Here is a 19,762-nt window from a genome sequence, read left to right on the forward strand (position 1 = left end):
GGTCTCTTGGGTAAAATAAAGAGCTTTGAGTAAAGAAGGCAAAGTTCCCTTTCACCTTCGCAGTTTAAATTCCCATTTGGTCCTGTGGAACCATGGTTATAGGTCCCTCCTGCCCGCTGTGAGTTTTCCCACAGAAACAAAATTCAACTGAAAACACCACTAAAACCAGTACTCCCCTTATTCCCCAGGGCTGCAGTCACTGCTGGGGAACAGGGAGACTTGAATGGCGATTGCCACAGAGTAGCCGAGGAACATAAGACTGGACAGAGGCACGGCACCCTGGTGACCCACCAGCACCACCAGTGACGACAGTGAGCAACGAGAGCTCAACAGAATAACACGACTCTGTTCTTCAAGTGTACAGTCTCCACGAATACCTAACAGAAGGATATCTCAATCTATCAGGTGACGCTTCCCACCTGCGAGGCCTCGAGTACTCTGCGCCTGTTGACCACTTAACCCTCACAGCTGTCTCGTGAGTTAGGTACTATTAGTAACCATGCCCAGGGTACAGGTGGGAACACAGGCACAGAGGACGTCAGTGCTTCTTGCCAGGTCACACAACCAGGATGTGGACAACGTGGGACTTGATTCCAAAACCCATATCCATTATTCTCCACACATATTCAAGGGTTAGTATTATTGATCCATGTTCAGTTTTCCTTATAAAGTGGGAGGTCCCAAGTGTAATTCTAGTCCCTTCTGATGATAAGACAAAAACAATAGCTCTATCCTGGTTGGTGGGATGGATGGACAGACAATTGGCATTCTGCCTTGACATCTCCAGGCTGCTGCGTCCTCCTTGGATGGCCAGGGAGAAAGTTCAAAAATGAGAGAAATTCCTTACAGACCCACTCATATATCCTCCCTCCCTCCAAGGCGTGAAAGAATCAAATGAGGAAATCGGGAAGAGATTCTGGAATAGGAATAACAAGATTTCCTTTCCCTTCCACCTGAATTGGCCATCCGTAATTTTACACAAATTCAATTTTAAAGTCATGCTTTGTAATTTGTGGAAAATTACATTAAATTAAACAGATCCATGTCTGGGCAATGACTTCTCTTATTTAGCCAACATATGGTGGCTCAGAGCCTCTTGAAGCTTGATCCACAGGAAAAATATTAACCCTACCCCCAAAGTAGCCTTTACTCAGAGGCAGAAGAGTGAGAGGCTCTGGGGCATCCCCTCTGGTTTCCCTGTGAGTGTTAAGGGAGGTCCATTAATTCTCAGGTACTGCAAAATCTAGAATCCCAGATCATTAGAGTTTCAGGCTACCTGGTGCATCACTTACATGAGCAACAAGGGCCTGGCACTTGGTGGTCAAGGAAACAATGCCAGGACATGTACAGAGAAGGGAGCACAGGCAAACCTTCTCCCCACCATAACATGCCCCTGTGGGTGGCTGGACGGACTCCACAATCCATTCTATTGATGTGAGCTATTATTGTTTTATTATTGCCCTTGGTCCTTGTTATAATGTTGCTGCCTCAACTGCTCCAATAACAACCCAGATGCAGACACAATCACAAACATGTTACAGTTTCAAAAGGTGGAGGGGGGGATGTGTGGGTCTCCCACTCCAAGCACTTCTGCATTCATCCTTAGGATACCAGCCTTGTTGGGCAACCAACAGAAGTGCGTCCTAAAACTGAGGTAATTATGGTTGTTCCATATAGCAAGCAATTTACAACAAAGTACAGATGAAGATTAACAGACCTTGAGACAAGAGATCTAAATAAACCACTTAGCGGGCAGAAAGGCCAAGTCAAGCCCTTGAGCTTGTGCTGACTTTTACAGATATTTTAATAACTTTATCATTATATAATTTGCCATCTGATATGTTCAGAGAGATGCACTAATGGAGTGAGAGTGGCCACAACAGTGCGGTCATCCCCTGAGACTTCATAAAACAACCACGTTCGTTCCCCTCGTATAACTGGCAACGCCAAGAAATGCATCCCTAGTCACATTATGTCTTCCTCCCTTTTTATCTCAAGATGTTCCTTTAAAACTACAGAAGCAGCCCTTCTAATGAGGGATCTGCACATTGGATGTGCTCTGGGTCTTGGGTCTGGCCTTGGAATGACTCAGGTTGAACACTTACGGATGCAGGGTAAAGAGGACTCCTTCCTAAGCAGAAACCAGTGGCTTCCAGAGCTAGGGGAACTTTGGGTGAGGTGCTGACACTCGAGGTGGAACTGACCCACAGACTTTCCCTGATGACCCTCTGCTCCTATGATACCAGTGGAGTCACTCCCAAACCCCAGAGCTGAAAGACCCAAGTGCATCCTCGTTGTACTCCCAGAAGAACCTGGCTGGTCACTACAGTGGCCCAAGCCTTGTTAAACAGAACTGATTATATTGATTTATGGAGCCTCAATTCAGTGACCCAATTCAGACTGCATGGAAGAACCAAGATGGTGGGGTGATACAGGCACCATTCCAGTTCCTACGGTGTTTCCAAGCTCAGGTCTCATGCCACCCAGGAGCTGTAGGTGACATGAGATGCAGATTCCTTCTGTCCAGTCCATGCTGATTCCCTCTGGGAGGAAAAGCAGGGAGTTTCGTCTCTAAGAAGAGGAACTGCAGTTCCATGGGGGCGGGGAGTTAAGTGGGATGATAAGCTCTGGAGATCAGAATTGGAAGACGACTTTCCAAATCCTGCAACTCTATTTGGAAAGTTCTAAACCCTAAACATGACGTGAAGGTGGTATGAAATAATGATAATGATGGTGCTGGAACTGTGGCAGTTCAGCCTCCATCCGGAGAAGGCTCTCCTGTCCCTGGCTCATCTAGGCACTTAATGACATGGCCCATGCTTTCTCTTGAAAATGCTTATATATTTTTAAACAGAAAATGTTTTTTTCATGCTACTCAGGAGAGCTGGGGTGGGCTAAAACTAAACCTCAAGACTTTTCATAAACAGAAATCAACTGGGTATGAAGTGGTACACTCCTTATTTTCTCCCCCGTCAATTCTCAGGAGTGCACAGAGAGGCAACACACACACACCACTGGCCAACGTTTGTTTTGGGGGTGAGCTCTATACATCTTTTAAAATTACTATTTTGTCTTATTTACTTTGGATGGTAACTGAATCTCTAACATCGAAATGTATAATGTTCTGCCAGAAAGAGATTATAGAAGAAAAGTCTATGGAAAGAAACTGGGTTTGTCAGGGAAGATTTTATTTGCAGGCCTTTTGCAATCCTGTATCTTCAATCTCCATAACAACTGGCTGTTCAACTGCACAGGAGGCAGATGTTTCATAATGAAAAAAAAAAAAAGAAAAAAGAAAAAAGTAGGACTGAGGCTTTGAAAGGGAAATGTGAATATATGGTTCACATAGGCACAGAAGCCACTGTTGGTGTGGAGGCAGGGGAAACCCTTTGCCTCACTCCATGTCCCCTGAAAGTCAGGCTGGGGCGCTCTGAGGGAAATAAGGAAAGACAGAAGCAGTTGCAGTCCCCCAGCACAATTTAAATCCCAAATGCTGGATTTGAAAGAGTCTGAAAATGACAAATAATAATGCAAACGAGTAAAACCAACTCAGTTTGCAGAACTAGGTCTGTCAGAGCCATTTTTCATAGCTGACAGAGTGTTTGTTCTTCTTTTGGCACAAACTTTTGCTAAACTTCGATATGACTTCATGGCTACCATCAAAATTTCTTTGATAAATATCCTAGTTTGAAAGACTGTCGTCAGGTGATTTGTAAATTTGGGATAATGAGATATACAAAGTAAACCACTATTCCTTTGAAACAGATGTCTGGCAATGATGCTTTGCAATAAAGCCATTTGTTAAAAAGGCAGCTTGTTTCAAAACAACAGTGTTATGTCCAGCTTTGTCCAGGAGGTCATATTCTTGAGCCCATCCCAGCTGGCTGGCTTTGGTCTTCCTGTCCTTCTCTGGTCCTCTGCTTATTGATATTTATACTGCCATGGCTTTGGGGGACTAGAATGAGAGGCACCCAGGTTGCCTGTCTTCCTGTCTTGCATTGCTTCCGAGATCAGGGAAAATCTCCCTTTCTCTACCACTATTGGGGTCTGTGTTTCCATTTGTATAGGTGTTCCAGAAAATACTGAGAAATCTTACCTTATCTAGGAAAAAAGAGAAAAGAAATCCCATGTTCTCCTGGCTGGGAAATGAAGGTGCACAGCACTAACCCCCAAATGGTGGACGGAGATGCTAGTACTGGTAGGACGTGAACCCGGTGTGTAGGCACAAGTCCTCGTGTTCCCATTCACCTGTCCTCCTATCTGTTATGGGGGATGGACATGCACAAGCTATATGTGGACAAACCTGAACGCCACTGGCCAATGACCTGATGACCTTGGAATGTGAGTTGAATGGTGCCCCGTAAAAAGAGGTGCATGTTCTGACCTTCAGAACTGTGAATGGGATCTTATTTGGAAAAAGGTTTTTTAAAATATTTTTTTAAGTTGTCGATGGACCTTTATTTTATTTGCTTATTTCTATGTGGTCCTGGGAACTGAACCCAGTGCCTCACCTATATGAGGCAAGTGCTCTACCGCTGAGCTACAAGTCCAGCCCCTGGATACAATTACATAAAAGACCATGAGGCCACCAAGGACTGGGTGGGCGGGGCCTAAATCCAATGACATGTGTCCTTATAAGAAACAGAGGAATAGATGAGATAGAGGAGAATGCCGAATAAAGAGGGAAGAAGAGACTGGAGGGACACAGTCACAAACCAAGGGATTCTGGAGCCACCAAAGCCGGAGAAGAGGCAGGAAGATCCTCCCCTACAGCCTGCAGAGGGAGCTTCATCCTGCCAACACCTTGATGGTGGACTTCTGGCTCCAATTGTGAGAGAACATATTCCTATGGTTTTAGCCCCGAAATTGTGGCACTTCATCATAGCAGTATCGGAAAACCAAAAAGCTTGGTATTGTTTGTCAATGCCAATTGTGACATGGCCCTTCCTGAGTGTTAACTCTGGGCTGGCTCTAACATCCACTGCCTTATGGTTCACTGTCACTATACCATCTGCAAGGATAGCTAGATAATTCCCACGTGTCAGATGGGAAACTGAGGCTTTAAGGGGTTAAGTATCTTGCCAAAAGTCCTGTAGCACATGTTGTGGAGGCCAGATTGGGAAGACCAGTTTAGGGGGATTGCCTCTTGGATCTTCCTTCTTAGCCTATGCTCTGCTATCTTCTAACCCTATTGTTAGCATCAATATCATATAAGTGCACCAACTTATAGCTTTGTTAAAACAAAGCTTCTTCCCCCCAAAATCTTTTAATGCACTGTGTGCACCGGCCTCTAGGTTCACAAGCATCAAGGAAACTTTTGGAACCTATGCAGCCAATAAGAATAATTTATCATTAAGATCAAGTCCTAAAGTGAAATCTTTTCCCCTTCTAATTAGAAAAGATGCCCACAAGGTACCAACATGCTCCTGAGAAAGTGGCTTGACCATTCTGAATGATACCCATGGAAACATTTGGTCTGCAAAGGAAGCCTGCTAAAATGTGGGTTTTGATTCCTAGGGTGCTGGGAGGTCACAGATTGGCAAGCCCCTGTGAAGGGCTGGCTTATTAACTACTTAGCTATAAGTACCTAGCTGTAAATATGTCGCAGCACTGGAATGTCTGTTCGGGGACTGCTGGGTTGGTCCCTGTGCCTATCTATAATGGCAGAAGGTAGCACATCAGAGAAGGCACAAAAGGTCTGGCCACTCTAAACATCATGAAGCAACCCCAAGGAGTGACTAGCCAGCAAGGATGTCAGCCACCTGGCACAGGTGGGTCAGGACGCAGGGCCAGCTGGCTCCTTCTCCTCCACTCCTCTCTCCAGTTGTCCATGGCCACAGTGCAGTTCCTTACTTTTACCTTCCCACACTTTCCTTAAACTTCTGGTTTGTGTTGCACCCGCCAAGAATATAGAATAGGAACCGCGTTCCAGTGCCTGCCTTGAGGAGCTTCTCATTCCACTAACCTGCCTGCTGGTGAGGGGGCAGGGGGTGGCTGCCCCTCATGCCCAAAGGGGTTCTTTGTTCAGTACTCATCCCTCTAGGTTTCCCTTCCTCTCTCCTTCCCTCTCTTCCTTTCCTTTTTCATTTTTTCTCTCTCTTTCCTCCCTCCCTCCTGCCGGCCTCCTGCAGCCCCCTTCCTCCCTTCCTCTTGTTTATGGGAACACCATACTCAGGCTGGCTTTTCAGGTACGATTCTGGTGCTATGATCTTTAGGTTCTCAAACACTACATCTAGGTAAGAGGGGTTTTTCTTTTTTTAATGAAATCTTGCATTTTCACGTTACAACAGGTCTTAAAAGTTGGTTTCTAGCACTGAATATTTTACTGTATGATCATGAAATGATCATTATAGATTTCCATATGAGAGTCTCTGGTTGCATCTAATTTGATTGTAGTATATAATTCCAAGGTAAACAAAGTCCCCCTCACTTTGTTTTCAAACTTCTAGAATTGCTAGAAAAGAAAAAAAGTGGGGGATGGGAAGGAGGGAAGGAGAGGGGGGTGGGTAATGCTCTGCAGCTGGTGTGTCCTCCATGTCTGGAAGGGGTCTTCATGTCATTTTCTGGAGCTTTCTGGGCAAGAAGCCCCCAGGCCCCTTATCTCCTCCTCTGGCATTGTTCCCTGGAGGCAGGGGTTACCTCTGCTCCCTACAGGAGGGTGGAAAAGTCTGCCCACACGGAGAGAATCAGACTGACACGAGGAACCCAGCACAACTGAGGAGCAAGGCCGATTCAGTACCTCAAAGAATTTCACACACGGTGGCAAGAGAAGACAATCTACTTAAAGTAACTTTAACTTTGGGGGAAGATAAACATCAATACTAAAAACCAGGAGATGATCTGTGAAGACAGAGCCCTCTTGGCCATATGGAACTCTCCAGTGGAGGTACCCACTCTCCTCAGGCTGATCAGATGTTTCCTGGTTTGGTTCCATTGGACCCTACAAGAAAGGCTCACCCCTAGGAAGGCAGTTGCCCCATCAAAGGAAACACAGAGTAGCTGGGGAGCCCTCTTCCTGCCCACGCATCCCCCTTCATGCATGCTGAGAGATTCATTATTCTGAGTTGTCTTTTCTCCCCATCTTATAAACAAATGTATACAGCTGGGCACGGTAGCACACACCTGTAATGCCAGCAGGTGGGGAGGCTGAGACGAGGATTGAAAGTTCAAAGGCAGGCTCAGCAACTTAGCAAGACCCTGTCTCAAAATTAAAAAAAAATAAAAGAACTGATAATGTGCCTCAGTGATTAAGCACCCTTGGGTTCAATCCCCAACCCCTAATTTTTTTTTTTTTAAAAAGTACAAATGTACCAAAAGGGGACAGTTTAGAAAGGCACCAATCAGAGAGCCCAGAGTCATCATTACGATCAACACTGAGTCATAACAGAATGCATTCAGTCAGGACAGCTCCGTGAGCGGCTAGCCAACACCTCTCCCATGTCTCTCCTTTTCAACACTGGTCAGACCTGTCTGCCCTTGATCCAAGAGTACAACTTGGGAGCGATTTCCAGCCTACCTGCGCTAGCTTCATGAACCGCCAGGAAGGTCTGTGTTTGAGTCCAGTCCAAGCCAGGGAGCTTGGAGACAGTGGGCACGTTCGGCTTCTCTATTAACCGTGTGAGACGGCCGTGAGCATAGAACATGGGAGACAAAAGGTCTGACCCGTGCCACGTCACAAGTAGGCCAAGGAAAGCCAGCAAGATGCTCAGAGTAACCAGTGGGCGCAGTGACAGCAACACTGGCCTCTTAGTTCAGCTGAGTTTGACAATTTTCTACAGCAGCTAATGTCCCTGTATCCTCATCTCCCCAGGAAGGAGGAAGCTACACCACCTTCAATGTGGTTCCCCAGATTTGGTCAATCAGAGTTAAATTCTTAAAATTACTCACTTGGGTTGCCCCAAGCCATCTCCAACTGGGAGGTGAGACCAAACAGCTCTCTAGAATCTAACCCTGTCCCCTGGGTTAAAAGGAATATGCGAATTCTGAATCACAACCATGGAAGTTCATGCTCGCATCTCGACTTGCATAACCATGAAGCCATGCAAAAGGCTTTCTCTTCAATTTTAAAACCTGGCAAAATAGGAAGTTGAAATTAACCTCAGCCCTTTTATAGTTAAAACCTCAACAAATAAATAGTGGTTTGGTGGCATGGCAACCTGCCCCCCCTCCATCTGCACCCTGCTTCTGATCATTCCAGATGTCGATTTTGAGTGATTCTGAAGCCCATCTGATTCTAGATAAATAGAGGTGCTATTCTGTATCAGTGACTTCCTGCTGACAGAGGGGCTGGCTTAAGCCTCCCCCCCAGCCTCTCTATGAACCTTGGTGATCCCCAAGTCCCCAGGTACAGACATGGCTCTCTGTAAAGCTGAAAAACATTCACACAGCACCACAGAAGGGCTGCCCTGCCCACTTCTGGGATATTTTTCTTAAAACTACTGCCGCCATTTCAAAGAGTGATTTCTTAAAGTATCATCTTAATATGGACACTCTAGGCTAATCCTGGAAATCAGCCTTTTTCTCTTGTTGAGAACAAAGTGAAAAAAGACTGGTGAAAGAGACTTGCATATCATCCCTGTTAATTTTTTTTTTTTTTTTTTTTTGGTACTGGGGATTGAATCCAGGGCCTTGTGCATGCAAGGCAAGCACTCTACCAACCGACTTATTCTCCCAGCCCATCCCTGCTAACTTCTAATTTCCAGAAAAAAAGCTTAAGGGGCTACTCAGAATGCGACTGTATAACAGCATTTTCTTACAGGAAATATGGTGGGGGGGGGAGGAAGCGGGAGACAGAGGAGGGGAGGAGAGAGAGAGAGATTGAGAGAGAGTGTAAGGGAGAAAGAGAGAGGAAAAGTAGTTTTAAAGAAAATATCTTGCTCACTCATTTCTAAGATGCTGTTCCTTCCATTTTACAAGTGAAGTATTTATTGCATATCAGATTCATATTTTGGAGAGAAAGAACACCAGCAATATAGTTAACACATTCTTCAGAGTAGCAACCAAGCCCCTAGGGTACTCTAAAAGCAAGTTATGATTGCTTAGATGTTGCAGAAGTAAAAAGTTTTTAAAGGGAACAAAAGGGGTGATACTTGGCGCTAAGCACACAGTACTCCAAAGAGCTACAGGATGCCTATGGAAGGCCAGGCCTCTGGCCCAGAGCCCAAGAGCGGCCGCCTGCAGAGGACAAAGAACCCAACCTGCCAACTTCCCATCCCCCTCTTTTTTCTTTTTTTCTTGGCAAAGAGTCATATCTGATGAAAAGAGAAATCAGATTACATTTGTTCCTCACCAAAACTATCCAAAATAAAGCAGACCCAAGGTGAAATTTTTAATTTGCCCCACTATGGTTGAATTCTCTTAAAAATGCTTAATATTTTTCATTCAGAAGTCTGTCCTACAGTCAGCAAATCCCTTTATCAACATGGTAGTTCAAATGGTCACAGAAACAAAGAACGTTTAACACAGTTTTAACCCTTTGATCTTACACACGAATTGAAAGATGACTTACATTAATTTAAATGATCCTAAACAAGATAAAATAATCTCCTGGATATTTTCAAGATAAAAAAATCTTCAATTTTTCATTGAAATAAAACTTGCCCCAAGTCCATCACTCTAACATATATACCAGCTGCTCTCATTTGCCACACATTCATGCACTGTGGAATCTTTTAAAATCAGTGTGCATATTTTGAATAACTATATATGATTATTAAGCATAAGGAGACTAATGATTTCATGGGACTGCTTCCTAAATACACTTACAATGAGATCGCAGATGAGAAAGAGCCTCCAGACCTCAAGCTTTAGGTTTCTATTTGTATACAAAAGGGCTACCTACAGATAGGTCACTCAGTACCATGTGCACAGTTCATCTTATGGGGAGATTTCTTTGGGAACTTTCCACTCAAATAAAAGCACCTCCCTCAGGAGCCTCACTGTGAGAATGAATGGCCTGGGCTTTCCATAATGCTCAGTAGAAGATGTGGGCACGCCTTGCAAGAGCCCTGCGTGTGTTAGCCCTAAAAGAAAGCAGTTGGCCTAATAAAGACATGCTGCCTGCGCCCCTCACAACACAACCCACATGCAGAAAATGCCTGGGGAAGCTAACGTCTCCAAGGAACTGCTATATCCCCTGCTGGCTACCTGCCCTTCTCCAGATGTGTTGTTTATCTTTTCCTTTGAGTTGAACAAAGCTGCTTCTTTGAGAAGGAAATCTTACTGTGACCATATTAAATACAGCTGTGTCTGCATGGCACAGAGAAAATGACTGCATTTCAGATATTTGAAATGGTACCATGGAGCAAGCGATCATTGACATCAGTGGTTCTCCGATGTAAACACTGTGTTATCTAATTTGGCACAGTGGGTTTTATGCAATTATTGCATTTTATAGTAGTTTTGCGATTGCTCACTAGCCCCTTGGGGTGGGGGGACTTGTGTTCTTTATTGCTTTGCAAATATTATGCTTGATATAATGGCACCCATACATTTCTACTACTTCTTAATATTTTAAAAAATAACATGTATTAGATACAAACCCATACATACTTTACATGCATCAAGAACTTGAAATATCCCCACCTCACCTTGCTAGACATGCATGTGTATGTGGGTGGTTGTGTGTGATGTATCTTCAAGCCTAAAGAGTAGGTAAGAAAATAGCACAACCAAAGCTCTTTAAAAAATTCCAGATTGCATATATGTGTACACACTCAGACATACTCACACACACACAGAGTTGGTCCTCTGTATCTGTCAGTTCTGTATCTAAGGATTCAATCAACCACAGATTTTAAATATTTTCTTAAAAACTGCATCTACACTGAACATGTAGAGAGTTTTTTCTTGTCATAATCCCCCCAAAATACTATTACAACTAGTTATTTAGCATTTACATTAGCTACTACAAGTAGTCTAGAGGTAGCTTAAAGTATATGGGAAAATATGTGTAGGTGATATGCAAATATTAAGCCACTTTATATAAGGGACTTGAACACCCATGGATTTCGGCATCTGCATTGGGTCCTGGACCCTATCGCCCATAGATACTGAGAGACACTGTGTGCCCATGTGTGTGTATCTCCTTATCTCCTCTGCAGCCTAAGCAGCACGGCTTCTCAGTCTGCACATCCCGTGGCAATGCAGACCTGACTCAGTGGGCGGAGTGGCCAGGGACTGCATTTCTAACCAGCTCCCAGGTGCTGCTGCTGGCTCAAGGGGCTCCCTTTAAGCATCCAGAACAAGCCACCCTGGTCTGGGTGGGTGGGGGAGACGCGCCCCACCTGGTACTTACCCTGCATCTGGCTCTGAGGCTGAGGGTTAAAGGCAGTGGAGTGGTTCAAGGAGGCCCGAGGGTTGGGCGTGGGGGCTGGGTGGTGCGGGCTGACCCTCATGGCCGTGCGCCGCAGCTGCTCCAGTTCACTGAGCCGCTCGGAAAAGGACAAGCTCCCAGGCTTGGTCTGATCATCTAGTTTCTGACGATGTCCTATTGTGGGCAGCGGGTGGGAGGGGTGGGAGACAGAGAGGGAGATGGGGAAGGAGGGAGGGAAGAGATAAGAAAATGTATCGTGGAATTTCTAAAACGGGGGCTTTTCTCGTCTTCTTTCCCCTCCCTCTTCCCTCACCCCCAACGTGGACTCGCTGGACATCTGCCCAGTGGGAATTTGGCTGCTTGTGGGAATTTGGGGCCACTGTCCCTATTGCAGACCAGGACCTCTTTCATCATACTGGCCACTAGTGCTCCTTCAGTCTGGGCCTGGTCCTCACCCCCGCCCCCCACTCAGCTCCTACCTCAGCTGGGCAGGATGAATGCAGGAGGACACAGGAAGTGGCCATGGCAGTGGCAGTCGGGCAGGAAGCTGGGTTACCTGTTGGCACTCTGCCATGGCTGTGGGCTAACTGTGGTGGCCAGGAAAGGTGCCCTCCCGGCGGCACCAGGTTGCCCCTCCCTACTGCAAACCCAAGTACCCTCAGGCCTAAGCAGCAGCCGAGCTGGCCCTGGAGGCCCCGAGCATGCCCCTTCCAACAGGAAACGGGGTGTGGCCACGAACCACTGCCCTGGAGGTCAGATTTCCTGTCATAGGTGCGCCTCCAGGGGCCATCCCTCGGCCCCCCTCCCTCTCCAGGCAGGCGCCTCGGGGTTATTCTTTCTTCCCTGAAGCCCACTCCCTGGGTTCACTCCTATGAGGGGGTTGACAGGAAGGTGTGACCTGGTCCTCGTCCAGTACTCCTGCCAGCCCAGGACCTCTGGAGCGCAGAGCGAGCAGCCAGCGAACTTGGGGAGCTTCCCCAGGCTGATTCAGGGATCTAAAGTGGGAGGGTGGGCCTTCGGTGTCTCTGTGGACAGTCGGTGTCACTGTCACCAGGAACAGCCAGCAGAGGGGCTCACATGGGGTGTACCAGGAGGACTGGGCCTCCAGTTTTCTCTCTTAAATTCCCAACAAAATGTCATTAAAGGAGAGACGGCAGAGCTGAGATTCCCATGTAGGGATGCGGCCCCAGTGGGCCTTGGCAATTCATTCCTCTTTCAAAGAAGATGCCCTCTGACCCCCTCCTCACCCTTGAGGTTTGTTTGGATAAAGAGTCCTTGATCGATTTCACAAAAAAATCCCAGCGTCAAAACAGCCAGCTTGCTGCCCCCAGAAAGCGCTCCTTCCATACCCTGTCCTAACCCTAAAGTAGAAAGAGAATCCTTGACTGCACGCCCCCCAGCCCTGGGTAGGGGTGCCACCTGGAGCAGCACATTTTCTCCTAGTTCCCCATCACTACAATATAAAATTAAATTGTATAACTCATGTTATGGTTCCCAATCTCCGCGGCCTGCCGGTTCTTCCTGCTTCGGGGCCCCTTGGCACGGTTGACACTGTCTCAAATTCCGCACCAGAAAAAAGGCCCACTATATTGCAGTGATTTTATCATTAACAAGACCTGTTTGGCTCCAAAAGGAGGAAAAATACTTAAACATAATATTTGTGTAGTTCAAATGCAACGCTCCCTCTTTTCATGTGTCACCCAGGCAAATCTGGACTCTGATTCAGTGCTCCAGCCCATAACACTCGAGTCAAACGCAAACACCCTGAGTCACGCAGACTCTGCCGGCTCACATGTGAGAGGCCTCTTACAGGCTGAGTATTTTAAGCACCAGGTCTGTGGACAAAAGGGGCCAGGTCCCGGAGCAACCGCCATCATCCCTTTCCCTCAGAAGTACAAAAACGTCCTTTTCTAGAACATTCTATTTCCATCACGGTGTAATTCAGTGTCCCTGAATGGAGTCCTCCTGGTTCCTTCCTCCTCTTAGGACTGACCCTCACTTCCTGATCACACTGAAAAATCTGAAGGTTTCCTTGCGGAAAAACCCACAATTCCAACTCAAAAACCTTTAAAAGCATAATTTAGCCCTTTAAATGCCTCCTGAAGTTTGATGCCTGGTATTAGGAGTCAAGGAAAGAAAATGGCAGGAAGCATGATTCTGGAGTGTTCTACGGCCTCAGAAAGAATGCTGGTTGGCAAGGGCTTCCAGCAGGCTCTGTCTACATTTCAACCTCACATGCCTTGGGCACCCAGTGGCATTTTTGAAGAACACTGTGTGAAGGACAGTGGGTGACCCAGGGAATGATGTGTACAGGACAGTCCCGAACGCACGGCTTCGAGTGCGGTGGCCTCTTCGGCCAGCCTTTGAAGAAACCTATCAGTGTGTCTGCCTTAGCAAACCTGGGGACAGGTGCCACCGAGAAACTAAACAGGAATAAGTCATTTCAAGTGGCCACTGTGGCCCGACGCTACAGGAGGTTGGGATTTTTATTAGTCCCCTCTTATTACCCTACGCTCTAAAAAATGTTTTAACATGTGAACCATTTCTGTACCAGCTGACACCTGCCAAAACTGTAGTCATTTGCAGAGATTAACTGATGGCCGCCTGCTTTAGCAGGAATGTTCAGGCATAGCTCTCAGAGAAAACAATTCTGCACTCTAAGCTATTCCCTAAGCCCTGAGAGTCTTGGGGCTGAGTTTAATGCCAGAGGATTGGGGAAGAGTTCATTCCACACTCTCCCCACGTGTGTTCTGGGAGCAGGGAGGAGCAGTGCTGCCTCTGGGGGGAACTTGACCCCCAAGCTCACAACAGCATTAGAGAGAGGCAGCTGAGGGCACAGGGAAGAGTACGCATCATTATGTCCAAGGTGTGGTCCAGATGCGCTCAGGAGCTAGAGCCCAGGAACACCTAATTCTTCTTTTCTGAAACCCCCAGGCATTGTGTGCCAAATAAGCAATATTTTGCATGAAATATAGGAGCTTCCGATATAAACTTTCAGACTGGGGAAAATGGATGCTTTATGTCTTCAGTTTCCTGTACTTGTGTGCTATTAAAACGTCAATTTGCCCCCTGAATTTTAAATAGAGGAGTATGGAAAATGTCCACTATGAAATTCACTTTCTGCTTCCTTAGTGAGGGCGGGACTTTGGAGGGCAACAGGGAATTCAACACAGGACCAACCCCCTGGGAGAATTACGATACAGCCCTAAACATATGCACGTTGGCAACCTGGCTTTTGGAGCGTGTTGAAAGTCAGGCTGCTGACTTGAAACCATGGCTACCCCAAGACTCCACGCTGGGACAGCTCACTAACTCTTAAACAGAGTTGAAAAGTACCCTGAATTATTTCATTATATTTTTACATTTGTGAAAAAAAGTATTGATTGGAATTTCATTATATATGCAGAGTCACAAAAAGAATGAAAAAGTATAATAAAAATGAGTGAACGCCATTTGCTAAATTTTGCTTCATTACAAACACATTCCTGTAGTTTCCTGGGATGGCTGCTCATGAGGGTATCGCTAAATGTCATAATATTTTATGACAGATAATGAGACCAGCTTTCATTTTTCTCGTAGACTGAGAAGGCATGCGTGTCTCATTGATAACTGAAGTGGCTTTTTCAACACACCATTGTGATCTGTGGTGGTAAGTGAAATGTAGTAGATCATCTTCTATCAGAAAAAACCAATATGGCTAAATTGCTAACTTTTCTTGGCAAAAGTTAGGCAAAAGTGTATAAGGCATTTTCCAGGAATCAATAACTTGTTTGTCCATGTTTCTGACGTGGGCTTACTACTTTTCTTGACAGCAGAAAAACTAGGAAGGTGTGTACACAAATCACCAGCATGATGAGCAGTTGGGAAAAATCTATGTGAAATGATAACACTAAAGAGATCTCTGTGTGCTCACGAGTGTGTGTACAAAGTTGCAGGTCTCCTGAAAGAACAGATGGACTTCATACTCTCATTTTAAAAGGACACTTACATTTCAATAGATGTTTGCCGATGAACCTGACTCTAGATTTAAAAACATGGAATTTTTCCTTTATCACTGCAGTTATATGACTGGGGAGAAGAAACTGATCCATGTAGAGACAGCTCACCTTGCCTGTGCAACAGTTTAAATTCTAGGCTTCAGGGCCATTGGGGTTTTCAAGTGACAGTACTGAATGTGAATGTAATCCCTCACTCTTGCAAGTGAGATGTTACCCTGCCTGACAGCAAACCCAGCCTTCTTCCAGCTTGTGTAATTTGGGAAACTTTGTCCAATGCTATATATCATTTACATATTACACATACAATATATAATGCAACAAAAAGCATGTAGTGATGTATAATATGTTTATTACAATATCCTATATATTACATATCCTATTATATATTACATATGTATGTTTATTACCCAATGTTCTATAAATGTAGACAGCCTCACTTCTCATATAGTGAAGCTAACAGAACAGCACAATGTGGTTGTATGGCAAAACAGGAAAAAGGCCAAGAAATCTATCACATTTTTATACGCGGGAAACAAAGTTCAGAGAGGTTATGCCATTTAATCCACCTCACACAGCCAGTTAGAGGAAGAGCACAGGCCTAAAAGACATGTCGCTCAATACCCTCAACATACACTCTCACACTTGATGCTCCTAGAAACAGAAGTTTCTGTGGATCCAAAGTGAATCGAGATGAGCAGCACACAATGCTACTTAGATCTAGATGGCAGGGGTCTGGGCCCTTCAACTTCTGCCCTCCCCATCTGTATGATCTCACTTGCCAGCTTGGTTTGCAGGTATAATTAGGAGAGCCAGAGCTGGGGTTCACGGTGGCAGTGTGTCAGCATGCTTGAAGCAGGCGCTGCAATACCTGGAGATGCCAGCTTGGCGGGTCTGGAGTATTCGGGGGCCTGAGAATCAGCATTTCTAGTAAGATCCCAGGTGCTGCTGTTGCTGCTGCCAAGCAGGGCACCTAGAAGCATGAGCTAGAGGGAGGGGCGGCTCCATCTGCGAGAGCTTCCCCAGTGCCTGTCTCTGACCTGCTTCTAATTGGCTGTGTGCTGGGAAATAAAAGGCCAATAACATTCATCTCTCAGGATCCTCAGGGGAATGGTCCCAGGACCCTGGTGGCTACCAAAATCCACAGACACTCAAGTCTCTTATTAAATGGCCACATATTTGCACATATGTACGCATCCTCCTGTGTACTTTAAGCTATCTCTGGACTATTTATAAAACCGAATATAATGTCAATGTTATATAAATAGTTGTTACATTGATTAGGGAATAATGACAACAAAAAGCCTTTACCTGTTCAGTACAGGTGCAATATTTGTTAATATTTTCAATTTGTGGTTGGTTGTTGAATCAGCAGATGCCGAAGCCACAAACACAGAGGGTTGGCTGTAGACCTCCACTGTGTTTAGACTAAGTGTCCCTGGGCACTGAGTGATGGCCTCATTTGGTGATAACTATTTGGTAAGGCTTTCCAATTTTTTTTTTTAATTTTGATGTATGCACAGCAGCTTAAAGGGCCCATACTCTTCCCTTCTGGATGGATGGTATGTAACTAACTGTCCTCTTCCAGTATAACTAGACAGATTCTTCTAGAGCCCAGATCTGACAATCAGGTGATCTGTAAGGTGAGCCTAGATTCTCGAATAGGAAGTTACCTCTGCCTCACCATCTGAGGGAGAACTTTAGGGAACGGCAGCAAGAGGTCACATGGAAACTTATACCATTCTAGAAATGTGGCCTTAAGACCTGGAGCACTCTGAGGATCAGGATGTCAACACAGGTGCCATAATCCTTCTCCCATCTGGAGAAAAGACACGGCCCCAGGAGACATCACTGCCAGTCTGGCACACACGCCCTCTGCTCTGAGTCTGCATTTCCTCCAAACTTTGCTGTGGACGAGAGGAGTCTCCTCGTCACGAAGACTCCTTATCTGGAAGCCTGGAATTAAAGGACTAAGATGGATTACTCCAAGGGGCTCTAAAAGCATCCATAGCAATTACTTCTGCTGTGATTATCTACTCAACCGGTTCTCACTGAAGGCTCCAAGCACCCTCTTTCTTGAACAACTTAAGGTGACCTTGCCTATGACTTTCAAAAGCTCCTTTTTGTCTCTTGCAGGTAGATACCTGGCCTTTCGGGAGCCAGTCCCCAGCATGGCTGTTGAGATGGTTCTCAGAGCTCCATCTCAGTCCCCACCAGGTGCTCCTATCTGGATTCCACTGGCAGGCCCTACCTTTCTGAGTGCTGGTGACTGGCAGCTTGGCACAGGGTGACCTAGGGACTTGTCCTCCCTCCCGAGCTGCTCTATCAGTGGCTTCGTGTACAGTGGCTGTTAGTGACGAGGAAACCCGTCTTCTTGGGTCCACTGCTCCCTCCCCTCAAGCCTCCATAGAGCCTTTCCTGCCTCCCTACTGAGCAGGACATGGTGTTCTCCTTTGCCTCTGCCCCCCCTGCCCCTTTGTGGCCCCAGAGCTGAGTCCAGAGGGAAGGAGGTGGTAAACTCAACCTAAAGGAACTTGCCAGGGGCTGCAGCTGGGAAGAAAGAAAGCCACTCAGCTGAATCACACCCCAGCTCCCTCTTCCCTGCTCCTCGTAGGGTTAGAAAATAATGATGCTCTGGGGTCCCGAGGCCCTCACCTCCCATCAGTGGCGGGAGAACGTAAGTCCCCCTTCAGCTGCACTTTCTGTGCAGGGCTCCTGTCCTCCTTTCTCAGACTCATCCTACCTTCCAGAGGTGGCTAAGTCACACCAAGTCAGTGGGGAGAAGTCTGCCAGGATGCCACCTCTTCTTAGGTACCAAACATTTTCTGCTTACTTGAGGGGCCCAGAGACACACGTCTTACTCCAGGAGAATCAGCACAGGGGATGGCGGTGCCTCTGTCTGCCAGGAGCTTTTGCCCCTTGCTGGGGGCATCATAAGTAAGTGCACAGAGTCCACCTGTGCATGGTGCCCCTGTTCCTGGGCCCAGACACTCTTCCTTCAGATGCCTGTGGCCTTGTGCCCCTCCTTCAGGCACTTTCCTAAAGGCCATCTTCTCAAGGGACCCCTGGACACCCTAAGTGGCCATGTCTCCCCATCCAGCCCTTTGGCTTTGGCTCTCTCTGAGTGCTTAGTGTCACTCATGGTGCTTGTGCCCCCCCAGACCACAAGGGACCAAAAGACAGGGATAGAGACATTCCTAGTGCCAAAGAAAACTTGGCACATAGTAGGCTCACTAAATGCTGACTGACGGCCTAACACAACAAATGGGTGCTCAGATCCTTCATGACTGGTGTGGCCAATTGTCTCCACTGACACATTACACATAGCACACTACTCACCTCCATCACGTACACACACATACACAATCACATGCTTATATCACACACATACAAACCACACACATACACACACCATACACATATGTGAATACACGATAAACACACATACACATACAGGGCCCATACACACACATACACACATCACGTGTATACATGGACTCCTCCCACACACACCATCTACTTCTATCACACACATAATAAGATATGTATCGCACACATGCACACATTACACACATCTAAACATCACATCCAGATACATGCACACAGAAATACACATACACATAGCATATGCATGTACACACCATATACTTATTTACACACACACAAAGCACCCCACGATCGCCTCCATGACATGGGCTGATACAAAAGCTCAAGTGAAGTGCAACAGGACAGACGGAGGAGCCACCGTAAACGGGAGGCAGAGGCAGCCAAGTCCAAAGAAAGATGAAGAACCAGCGGCTTCAGGGGAAAGGTCGCACAGGGCCGGATCCCGCCTACCTCTCTGGGACCCGCCTCCAAGACTCAGGGAAGAAAACAGAACCCACACTTAGCTCTTGACTTCAAGGCTCAGAGTGACAGGCTGTGGCGTCTGCAGCCACTCATAGGACTCTGGAGGCCTGGGCCTACAGAAGCAGAATCAGCCTCTGCAGGCTCCCCTGCCCTTGGTCACCGCCTCCTTCTGTCTGTCTGGGACTAAGGAGGGAAGAGCAGCTTAGGGTGGAGCACTGCTCCACCACAGGTAGCCCTCTGTAGGTTGGAGAGGCAAGTTCCCCACAGCCCCAACCACAGGTTCATCAGCCTTCCCTCAAGACATTGTCTCAAGGACCCCTGCCACGTGTCATTAAAAAGTAACCCGAGTGGGGGCTGCCAGTGAGCTTGCTGTTTATCAGATAGCCCCCATCCTAGGGAGATGAAGGGGGACAGCCCCAGAGGGCAGTCTGAGATGCAGGGCAGGGGAGGGCTTAGCGGGTGAGCAGGGACTCCTGCAAGGTGCCTGGAGTTCCCGCCAGCTGTGGAGTTCAGGCCTTCAGCAGGCCAAGCCAAGCCCCGGTGGACAGGAGGCCTTGGGAGGAAACAAGCCCCCAGGCCTGCCAACTCCCCGTGCGTCAGAGTG

The 19,762-nt window shown here is 46.7% G+C and overlaps 1 protein-coding gene across 4 annotated transcripts in view; it reads right to left on the minus strand.

The window, feature by feature from the left end:
* Positions 1 to 19,762, minus strand: part of Runx1 (RUNX family transcription factor 1) — a 225,902-nt gene that overhangs the window by 30,693 nt on the left and 175,447 nt on the right. For 2 of the 4 annotated variants that reach the window (XM_015478733.2, XM_048803630.1), the window contains one exon: positions 11,297 to 11,488. The exons of the other annotated variants lie outside the window; for them this stretch is intronic. In XM_015478733.2, the coding sequence (XP_015334219.2) occupies positions 11,297 to 11,488 (192 nt within the window). The remainder of the gene's footprint in view (positions 1 to 11,296; positions 11,489 to 19,762) is intronic. 4 annotated transcript variants of the gene reach the window in all.

This window comes from Marmota marmota, unplaced genomic scaffold, assembly GCF_001458135.2.
Source record: "Marmota marmota marmota unplaced genomic scaffold, marMar, whole genome shotgun sequence".
Classification (NCBI taxonomy): Eukaryota; Metazoa; Chordata; class Mammalia; order Rodentia; family Sciuridae; genus Marmota; species Marmota marmota.